Raw genomic sequence first — 12,050 nt, 5'->3', positions numbered from 1 at the left:
ATATGGGCGGAGTAGATCTTGCAGATCAGCTTATAAAGACATTTAGTGTCATTAGAAAGTCACGAAAAGCCTGGAAGAAGTTGTTTGGCTATGGCCTAGAAGTGTGTCTCCTGGACTCCTTCATTATTATGAAGAAATTGAAGCCCAGCAACACTGAATTTTTAACTTATCGCAAAGAAGTGGCACGACAGCTTATTGCTGGAAGATCATTTCGTGGTAAGGTTGGTCGCCCACCTACTCAGCCACAAGCTGAAGTTGATGCCAGGAGACTGGATGGATCCTACCATGAAATTGCAGTAACTGATGCAAGGAGGGATTGTGTTGTTTGTGCCAAGAGAGCCCAAGTGAGAAATCTCGACAGGAATTATCGATATAAATCTGCCATTGTTTGCACTACCTGTGATGGGAAGGCCTTGTGCCTAAACAAAGACAGAAATTGCTGGGAGAAGTGGCATAGACAAGTTCAATATTGGCAGTAACAGTAACTTCAATTCTGGCAGGAACACTGCACTGAACTGTGCAATTCTGGATAGTTCTTTTGCAAATAATATTCAAAACATTTTTTTGTGAATTGTTCACTGATAGGATTTGTACCGGAAGTACAAAAAATGCAATATCTCAGGCTAGGATAGGAATATTTTAGTTCTGTTTGAAGTGTTTTATTCCCTGATAAATGGTTGTTGAACCCAAGTACATTGTGTGATTTAGGTAACAATACTGTACCACAGGCCCCTTGAAGAAAATATTGTTTTGCCCAGGGTGGAATGTAATCAATATATACAAATAGCTCATACCCTTTGTGGTATGCCCTATATTTTGTTGTTTTATTGCAAATATGTTACACATTTCCAAAGCTTTACAATGATATATAGTTTATGGGAGGGTAACTTCAATACTTTTTTAGTTATCATTAGAAATAGTGATTGCGGCTGCGCAACTGAAAAATTACCTAAAAAAATCTGCCAGTTAAAGGGTTAAGAGAAAAATCGAGTTTCCAGATGGGATTTGAACCCACGATCCGCCGTGATCTAGTCGGATGCTCTAACCACTGAGCTACAGGAGACTCTATGGTGAGCATCCACATTCTCTCCTTAAATACAAAGAAGATAGAAGTCAGCTTAGGGAAATACTTGATGTTTCGTGATTTTCTAACCGCTCTCGTGTTTGGTGTGATATTTCAAGTAATCGGGAGCGAGTTCTTGATCAGAGGTGAACCATTATGATATTTGAATGACTACTAGAATGTTCTGATCAAAGTCCCTTTTCAGAACTGCAATGTAACAATTCATGGAGTAAACATGAATAGGGTTGTACATGGGGAGTCTTTCGCTGAAGGAAAAGCCTTCGATAAAATAACTCAGTAGAGGGTTCACAATCTTCAGTAATAATACATACTTTAAATTTCTTCATCAAAATATATAGCCATGCAGATAAAAGCGTATAGATTACAAAATTAGGGGAAATTTTGATGGACAACAGTAAACTAGAAAAGACTTCTAATTGACTGCGGAGTTGTTAGTGTCAATTTCTATCAACGGTTTTCTCTTACACAACATAGGGTACATTCGCAGTAAAGCACTATTTAAGCAATAGTGAAAATCAGACCTGAAAAAAATTCAGACCTGTACGGGATTCGAACCACTGACCTCTGCGATACTAGTGCAGCGCTCTACCAATTGAGCTAACAACGTGTTAGCTCAATTAGTAGAGCGCTGCACTAGTATCGCAGAGGTCAGTGGTTCGAATCCCGTACAGGCCTGAATTTTTTTCAGGTCTGATTTTCACTATTGCTTAAATAGTGCTTTACTGCGAAGGATCGTGCACATATACGTTTCATAACCGCAGTTCATATATATGTACTTCATAGGGTACATTCTTTACAACATACCTAATAAACTGATCGATAAGCAAGTTCGTGATCCTCTATCAATCTCGAGAGAAAAGACTGGAATTTCTTGTTGTTTTCCTAAGACGAGTGGATCTTAAGTTTCAGTTTCATAATTAGCAAGTCATAGTAAGTCCTGGCCAGCAACAAAAACAACTAAATCACACTATGACACAAATACTTGCATCCAACACTAATTACAGTGCCGCGAGGAACAAATAAAGCTGATAAATGCTATCGTTTGTCTTATGATCTCTCCACTGCCGTTGTGGATCGTAATGGGATTGCATGAAGAAGATCCTAAGCCGTCTCCTTGCAATCAAAACGTCCCGGTCTACATCGGAGGTGATGACAAAGTAAAATATGCAATAAAACTTCATCATCGGCGGGGAAGGAAGCGACGAGATCTGGGACCGAGAAACGATGATCACACAACTTGCAAAGAGGTCACGCGACCGTTCAGATCCTTTACGTCCAATATTGATCTTACAAATGATTCCTACAACTCCTACTCCTTTATACACAACGAGCGTCACCTGACGTCCAAACAGGTAAAAAACATCCCAATCCTTTCGTCACATGTTTAGACTGCCGGCAATATTGGAAGTAAGTCGCAAATCGATTACGGACACACTTGAAGCTGTAAGGATTGCAAAAACCTTCTTCTGGCATTTTGGAAACCTTGAGTAGGGGTTTGCGTAGGGCTGGGCAAAAGATAACCCCCCCCCCCCCCACCCATCTCGTTTAAAAACGTTCCGCCGCCTTTGGTTTAGAATTAGAGATAAATAGGAAACCAAGATAATTTGAAATTCTAAAACCCTAAAGGGCGTTGCATATGCGCATCTGACGTTTTTCAATACTTCACCCATAAATCAAAGTAACTTCGAGGGACATTTAGAATGCGACTATTAATTGAACTGACAAGTGCATATGAATCAAGCACTGTACCATATTTTGATAAGCTATTCGTTAGACACGGTCACGGTAGGAGTTATGAATGACCTAAAATTGTATGCAAAACACGTTTCATATGCACTGATATACCCACTCGCGTGATTGAAAAGAGTGATCATTTTTCCGCGAGAAAGAAATGATAAAGATAACAAAAAGACATGTGGTACAGTTTTAACATAAGTGGGGTTTGTACATCGCTGAGCGACCTGAAATATTATTATCTATTTTTTTAGTTTCGATCGCTGCTACAGTTTAATGCTCTTAATCTGATTTTCAAGTGAGATAAGTTCTATGTAAAATAACAAACGTAAACGCGCCAGCTTAAAGGCTGTAAATAATCAGGAATCATTCATGAACAAGTAAGGTATTTTGCACAAACTTTTTTTTCGAATCAGAGGGTAGCATATATTTCACATTTAAGAATTAGAACTTCCTTGATATGAGGACCAGAGACATGAAATTGACATAAATATGTACTCTCGCCTTATGCAACACTTTTCTTTAGCTTTCGTTGAACGAATTTTAAAAAGTCTCATCTATCCAAAGACTCAACAAACAATCAGAAGAACGTGGAATGTGACTGAATTGCGTTGACCAGACTCCATGTTAGATTTTTTGTCCACGCGTATGATTACGAACGAGGTCGTCTCTAACGGCAAATCGGTAAATGTATGCTGTTGTCATATCATGATTGGTTATCTTTTTAAACCACTCATGTTACTGAAAATCACGTAAACAAGTTGTTCTATCAAACGTCGATAGTAGCCATCTTGGGGTGTTGTTAAGTTACTTGTGCTGCGGGGAAGGAAGAGACTTTCTTAAGGATACTCTGAAAAGTAAAGAAACGGAGATGGACTTTTTGGGGCGTCCTTTAAGCCGATTATCCTTTGTGATATTAAATAAGGACTTTAATAGGCCTGGAAATTTTGTCAAATGACAGGTTATGTGTTCAAAAGATTGATAAACATCACCATTTACAATTTGAAGAGATGAAAGATCGTGGTTTTCCCGATGGTGCATTCAAGAACAGCACATCTTTCAAATAAATTTTTCATTTATTCAATCGCTTAAGGTAGTTCTTGGTTATATTATGCTATGTAGATATCTTGGGGAGACGTTGCTAAAACTTTACTTATTTAGGGAGTACAGTGTTGCATATTTGATTTTTTTTATTTGTTGACAAACACCAGCGGTGCCAAACCACTAACTGTTTCAATTTGACAGTGCTTTCATCTCCAACGGTACAGACGCTGAAAATTTTACCATAATGGGTCTTAAACTATACTTCTGTCTGCCTGAGCTACATTACACACAGTCAAAATGATACAATTATTACTGACACCAAATGATATATGGGTCTTCAAGGACTTCATAGGTTTTTAAGAAACATTAATTGGTCAATTTATTTGTCAAAGAATATATATTTTCTGAGTCTGATATTTCAGCCGTGAATTGATTCATTCGTGGTAACTGTTTGTCGGTCTTACAAATTCTTCTACTTTGTGTTTGGCCATATGCAACAGACAGATAACGTCTTCCATATACCTCTCTCAACCTGGCGGTTTAATTGTGCTCTGGTTGATAATGCCTTGTTTTACTTTCGCAATAAAAATATTGACAAGCTATGTGTGGTTTCTAATAAACATTAATGAGTTCCCGGATGATAATAAGAACAACGACGCGCAAAACACACTAGTTGAACGTGGTCCTCTAACGTCCTACAAAGTAAGTGTAGCTTTTCGTATATACCCTGATTTCTTCCATGCAACTCCTTCCCCTTGGTTGGCTTATCCTTTATGACCCTTTTCTAATTTGTTGAGTAATACTTATACGACTGAGAACAGTTCATCGATGATAAAATCGCTACAATATCAATGTTTAATGGTTTTGGTAGGTTTTAATCGTCTTGTCTAACTAAAGAAAAATTTAAAAACGTACAGCTCTGAGACCGTGCGCGCTGTTGAGCGTGAAGAGGGATTACAGTGGCACTACATTGACGTACAGTCTTTCGTATGCGAGTTAGAACAACAGGTGGTTCTGTCCCAATGCTTCTTCTCGTGGGACAGCAATTTCGGCAGAAAAGACATCTAAGAATTCCTCCGAATTCATCATTGAATCTTTGGTTTAAACCAATAAACAAACAAGGATTTATGGCACTATTGGCGTGTGATATGAAAAATAAACCGGATCTCAGTCGTTCAACCCTGAGCAAAGCTATGTAAGTGTTGGTAAAATATAATAAATGCTGGATGTGAGCTGGCAACCAACACAACGCAAACGTCACCGCCACGATGATGATCATGCGCAGTACCTTGCGCTTTGACAGTTCATTCTGATGTCTCTGGTGAACTGTTGGCTCTCCTGGGATCTGGCGTGACCAAAGATGTCGACCAATAAGAACATGAACCCATGCGATGAGAACAAGAGGAATCAAATATAATATCAAGAATATGGTCATGTAAAAGGCTCTAGCGATGAAAAACTGGACACTTCTGTCCGAGGTAAAGAAATTCCAAACCAATCTGCATTCCCAGTGAAAACCATCAGCATTCTTTACAACATCAGAGAGCAAGAGATACGGAAAAAATAACAGGGAAGACGAGATCCATATCACTGACGTGACGACTTTTGTGTTTCGAATGAAACAAATGTTTCGAAGTAGATGGAAAACGGCAAAGTAACGATCCACTGTAATGAAGACTAGTGTTATGACGCTCGCCGCAATGGACTGGCTCCCCAAGAACATAGCGAACTTACACGTGACTTTTCCCACTGCCCCTGGGATCCAGGAGAAGCCAGTATACAAAAATTTCACCTACAAGGACAGGGAAATACACAAAAGAGGTTTTTCAATAACAACCCGAGCTCATAGCGTGGGAATAAAAGATGTGTTAAATTGTCGGGAGTGAGTGAGAGCGTTTTTCGTAATGAAACTAAGCGATGAAGTAACATTTAATAACTGGACAACTGTTACTCACCATATACGGGATAATGAAGAGAGAAACAAAGAGATCTGCAACTGCCATATTTACAATTAAGAAATTGAAGTTAGTCCTCATCCTTTTACGAGAAACCACAATGTAAATGATACAGATGTTACCAAAGAAGCTGAGAGCGAATATAACCACATACGCTAAAGTTAGCCATGCAGTACTGCTGACAGGAAAGTAACGGTTAACAACTGATGAATTTAAGTTTGCCACATCTAAGAAAAAAAAGTGGGGAATAAATCAGCTTCGATTTCGAGATTTCTACAATTTTTCTAACAGATAATTTGTTAAGAACCTAATTAACTTAGCTTAGCCTTTCCTAAATAACGACGATGAGACGAAATATCTTTTTTATAGATCTCTCTCTCCAGTACGCCACCCGATTTTGCCACGACTGTACAAGGAAACCCCTCGTCCGATGTTATCGAGTTTCGCAATAACAGCGCTTGAGGGAAGAGAAAGAGAGAGAGAGAGAGAGAGAGAGAGAGAGAGAGAGAGAGAGAGAGAGAGAGAAAGGAAGAGAAAGAGAGAGAGAGAGAGAGAGAGAGAGAGAGAGAAAGGAAGAGAAAGAGAGAGAGAGAGAGAGAGAGAGAGAGAGAGAGAGAGAGAGAGAGAGAGAGAGAGGAAGAGAGAGGCATCTTCGCTCGAGTAAGGCGCATCATATTACTAGCGCCTGCTTATCTGCACAAGTGGGTTAACGATACCTTGAGGTTTGTACCTGACGGCTTTACCCACGTGTCGCGAAGAACACGTCGCTTCCGTTGATTATCACTCACGCAGAGGCTGCCTCGGTAACATTGAAAATTCGTATTCATCTAGAACGTGCGTAGACAAATATCTTGAAATTGGTAGCACATAAAAACGTACCTGCAATTGAAGAATTATCTGCCGCCTTCGTGCTACTCATTACAGTTCAATACTTATACTGTGGTTTAAACCTGAAACGAATCAAGAATTATTGGTACAAAGTAAGGTGTATTTCGTTCACCTAAAAGTCAGTTATGTAGCGATTAAGTGATCACTTCGAAGTAACATCGACCGACAGGAGGTAACATCTTCATATTACTTTTCGAATACGTCACGTGTACGGCCCGAGTGTACTGGAAGTTGAGAAATGTAAGGTAATTTAGCAAAACAATTTCATTCTTACACGGCCTGGGTTATATTCACGTACTTTGAGTAATCCGAGGGAGTTCGACTTACCCATTCCCAAGTGTAAATTATATATTTTCAGATAATTTGTTAGGAACAGAAATGGTAACTTAATGGTATATATACAATAACTACGTTTATCATATAAGGGGCAAAATTACTGAATTGTGATTGGTCAAGGCAGAGGGCATTTTTTCTTAATTTTTGTAATTGCCCCGGGCAAAATTACTTAAGAGTGATTGGCTGAAAATCGCTTAGCAACGGCTGCCAAGGTAAAGAAATTTTTGTTTGTTTTGTAGCAATGGCGTCCCGTTTTGCGCGAGATCAGTAAGAAAACATTTTGCCCCTTATATTATAAACAAATAATCACCGTGGTTCCTCGTAAAATTAAGGATTAATATCACTTGTGTTTTCGGAAGTTGCAAAAATTGCCCTCGTCGCTGCGCGACTCGGGCAATTTCAGCAACTTCCGAAAACACGCGTGATATTAATCCTTAATTTTACTAGGCCCCATTCGATTTCCTATACTTATTTTATTTAATCAAATTTTAGATTTTTACAATCAGAAAGACAATTACATCAATCACTTGCTCAATCTGGGGTAGGCTTAAAACGGAGTAAAAGACTACTTTAAAATCAAGCAACCTATTATTACATCCTGCATATATCTAGAGAAGTAATTAAGTAATATATGTAAAAAATAATATTATAGAAAAATTTACTGCCTGACGAGTGAATTCCACCTTAAATTTCACGCGAAAAACCGATATCGCACGAATCGCGAAGCGATGAGTGCGATATCGGTTTTTCAAGTGAAATTTATTGTGGAATTCACGAGTCAGGCAGTGAATTTTTCTTGAATCGCATAACTGAATAAAAATAAGAAAACAAGAAATTAAAACGGCAATATTATTGTTTGTTTTTATCCCGTACGCGCGCCCTTAAGAAAGCCATTTTAAAGACAACTGTCAGAACTGTCATTGTTAAGGGAACGGAAAGCAAGTTAAGTCGCTCACGTTTGAACCGTCGACAGTTTTAATTGTACCTCGTGAATTTTTCTTGAATGGCATAGCTAAAGCCATCAAATCACTGGGCGAAACCAGATGTTTTGTATTTTTGTGCGCCACGCCAGTGCGCAAACAATGGAAACCCATTCAAAGTAAGGTGTCAATATCTAGCGAATAGAGTGAACAAGATATTTTTAGAATGAAAACCACACTTTTATTTCAAACTCGTGGAGAAAGCAGTGCCTCACATTTTATTATCTTCAGCAAAAAAACTGAAAGTACAAACTATGAAGTTATTTAAGACAGAGATTTGCCTGCTACCACTCAACTTGGCAAAATGTGGCGCCGACAATCAACAACTGAATGGTCAAATCCTCAAGTGAAATGAAATTTCAAGCGTTCCGGTATCAAAGCAAGATCGACAAAAAAACGGTAAGTGCTTTACAGTTGTAAAAACAAGTGTATTCAAAATGTAATGATTAAGACTGGAATTTCTCGGTAAACTCTGACGAAAAACAATTTAAAAAAGGTTAAAAGTCACAATTTTAACAGTTTTTCTTTCATTGCAGGGTGTCGCTCGTTGGTATCAATGGTAGACTGAAAGTTTATGGAAATATTTACTGGACACTTATTAAAAGTTACTCCAGTAAACATTCCGCCAACTGCTCCTACCATCAGGTAACTAGAACGACTGTCATTGCTGTCAAGGTCACTAGTAGCTGCTGTGTTGCTTGGCGTGGCTGAGCTATTGAGAACAATCTCCCTTAAAGCATGACTTGAATAGCTGTTGGTAGTTGTCGTGCTTGGCATGGGTTGAAACCGGCCAACTTATTCGACTTTCGCCGCTATTTCCAGAGGATTATGGCTGTACGGGATATGGATTCCGGATTGGAGAGGCCAGTGAGCTCTGATATCTCTGGTGGGTCGAAATCATCACGGAGCGCTTGGATGACTGTTTTGCGACCACTCGAATTTGTGAATTTGCCGTCTAGTGTTTTTTGAAACCATGTTGTCTCTAAAAGAGGCCAGTTCGTCGTCTGTATAGGCTACAATGGTTTGGATTTCCGGAAAAGATGCTTGACCTTTTTCGGCATTGATACTTGTTTTCGTTTTCTTTCCTAACGCTTGTTTGGTTTTCCTCGGCAAGAACTGTCGTTTGGCTTTCTTCCCTCGTCTCTGCCATTTTGATTTTTTTTTTCTATGCGTTTTCTCGTACTTTTGAGCGGAGTGGCTTCCTCCAATTTTCTAAAAATTTGAATTTCAATTCAAAATTTGGAAGACATTCGTTTTCTATAAATTTGTTCATATTTGTTCATATTTTCGTAGCACTAGTTGTATTTACGTTTTTACGTTCATAACAATAATTTTTGCTCGCGACTCACGTCAGCGATATCGCTTCATGCATTAGTGCGATTCCACGCTAAATACCCTCTCTTCCGTTTGACGTATTGACCAATCAGAGCGCGTGTTTACTTTAAGCTATGCAATTCTATTAAAAATTGATGCAACTTAAAATTAGAAAAAAACTGTATTAAACTTATCATAATAAAAGGTCATCAAATTCTTACGAAAGATTGACAAGGTATTTGACTCTCTTATACTAACAGGTAATTCATTCCACATGCGACAAATCCGAACAAAAAAAGAATTCTTTAAGCTAAATAATGAAAACAATTAAAATCACCTGACTAAGGTATTTGACACTCTCAGGAGACAGCTATGGCGAGTCTCGACTTAACCCAATGGCTAGGGTTGGGGTTGCAGAAATCCATTGACCTTTTTCCAGTATTTTGATGTTAGGGTTACAGTTTAGGGTTATGGTTACAGTTTAGGGTTAGGGTTACAGTTTGGTTAGGGTTTGAGCAACCACAAGTCAAGTGACAAGCATTCTCATTGCCCTCTAGCACCCCGAGGCAAGTATCCAGATGGCACTGGTCTTGCTAATCCCAAGACTTTTTGCACTAACCTGATAATTTAAAAACTGTTAATTGTATTTTGTGCTCTAATCCCAAATCGAACCTCCCAAGGCTGTTGACAACTACCCTTCTCCTCTAAATTCCTATTCTTTATTAAGATTCACACAAAACTTTCTAGTTTTACTGATATCATAACTAGTTAACAGCTTGCATAGTTAGAGACATGAAAATAGCAATATAGTGACAAAAGGAAGATTTTATTAAGACGTCAGTCCAACTGAAAGGCACATCAAGCGTTAAATGATGAACATTCCTGAGCGGTTTGGTACAAAAGCAAAACGATACATAATCGAAAATATTTAACTTATATATATTCTTAAGACAGTTGAAAAAGAAGACTAAATCATTAATTTCTCTTCGATACTTCTAAGGTAATAAATTTAACTTTTTAAGGCGCGCGTATTTTTTTCCAAATTGTTGATGTCTCTTTTGGTATAAGGTAGCCATACCACGTTAGCATATTCAAAGCGCGATCGAACACAAGTAATACAAAGTAATTTCTTTGTACTAATATCATTTATGTTCGTGCATGTTCAATAAAGGACATTGAGCATTCTTTGAGTTTTAAAAGAGATAAGATCAACGTGATTATTCCAGCTTAAATTTTGGCTAACCAAAACCCCTTGGTATTTCTCAACATCAACACGGTCCAACTTAATCCCACCAAGATAATAGTCTCTATCGTCAATTGACCTTATACGAGAACCTTTTTCTGTATTCACCTGATTAAAATTAAGAACTTCCCCTCGAATTAAGTGATCTGCTTTTATCAGCTAAAGGCAATTAAACTTGAATCGTGGCATTACACTAATATATAAATTCACCCAAGCCTAAAAGCGGAGCTCGCATCTATTTTCCCGCACGTCTCGTCAACAAAACTAAAGCTCCGTGGCGTTGGCGTGCCCGTGCATGCTAAACGTAGCACCTTGTGCGGACGCCCGTACGGTAATAGGTCCAATTTTTTCGGCTTGATGGGTTACTACTACTATTTTGTATAATTATGGGGTTACGCTGCGCGTGCTGCGAGCTCCGCTATTATATGGTTTTATAAATAAATATTTACAAAGATCACAAACTCAATGATATGCTAGACCGGGAACGCTGAACTATTAGTGTTTACTGTTACGTTAATCAATTGGCTTATCACCACTGTTTTTCTCTTATCTTAATTACTTTACTTTATTAATTAACTATGGCATAATTTACAGAAAGCAATATCCACTGCCCGCAGTTAGTAGATTAGCTAGTCGAGGCGAGCAGTGGTTACACGTATTTTATGTTTATGCCAGTACAATTGGCTCACAAGAAAGACTAGAGAAAAAAAGGAAAAAATGCTAAATAAATAAACAAATAAATAAAAATGAATTCAATCTAATTAAGTTTACATTGCAAATATACGAAGCCGAGTTTTCAGGAAAATTTTGTTATTAAGTCGGGTAAACTAATATAATCATTTTCTTCTGAAAGTATTCGGAGTGAAGTATCGTGGACATTGGTTTTAAAGTTATTTTTGGGCATTTGACGCATTTCACACGATAAACTGTTTCAGATTTTTACACCGTACCTTGAAAAAGACTTGGTATGTTTGTCTAACCTTAAGTGTTTAACATAATCGTCACCTCTTCAAGATGATCTTGAACTATATGAGTGAAAATTAGATTTGGAAGCAAATAAGTTAGATATTTTAGTAGGTGTTAAGCTGTTAGATTTATCATGCATTAGAATAGCAACGGATTTAAAGTAGAGTAGATCTAAGGGAAGAAAGCTAGTGGAGACAAAATAAGGTACTGCATGAGAATTGTAGTCACCAAAGAACAGGAGGCGGAGAGCGCGTTTTTGAAGAATAAGAATTTTGTTTTTGTAAGTTCTAGCACCTTGGCCCAAAGCGACTATGCCATACAATAAGTAGGGCTGAATAAGCGATATGTATATTCAGGGGTATAGTGTGTAAGGCTGGCAGTAATTCCAATTGTTTTACTTATTTTTGAAGCAATGTGGGCGATGTGGTATTTCCAAGAAAGATTTTCATCAATAAGCACACCTAGATATTTGACATAATTTTTACATTCTAAAGAATTGTACGAGT

The 12,050-nt window shown here is 38.1% G+C and overlaps 1 protein-coding gene across 1 annotated transcript; it reads right to left on the bottom strand.

The window, feature by feature from the left end:
* Positions 1 to 4,140: 4,140 nt before the first annotated feature.
* LOC148721981 (substance-P receptor-like) lies at positions 4,141 to 6,736 on the bottom strand. Its single transcript, XM_088736788.1, has 3 exons — positions 6,697 to 6,736; positions 5,818 to 6,044; positions 4,141 to 5,654 (listed from the first exon to the last, which is right to left on the bottom strand). The coding sequence occupies exons 1-3, from the start codon at positions 6,734 to 6,736 to the stop codon at positions 4,737 to 4,739; spliced, it is 1,185 nt and encodes a 394-aa protein (XP_088592914.1). The 3' UTR covers positions 4,141 to 4,736.
* Positions 6,737 to 12,050: the final 5,314 nt, after the last annotated feature.

The sequence above is a fragment of the Stylophora pistillata genome, chromosome 10 (genome assembly GCF_964205215.1).
Source record: "Stylophora pistillata chromosome 10, jaStyPist1.2, whole genome shotgun sequence".
Classification (NCBI taxonomy): domain Eukaryota; kingdom Metazoa; phylum Cnidaria; class Anthozoa; order Scleractinia; family Pocilloporidae; genus Stylophora; species Stylophora pistillata.
Note: the sequence above shows the minus strand (reverse complement) of the source record. Positions and strands in the feature narration are given on the sequence as shown.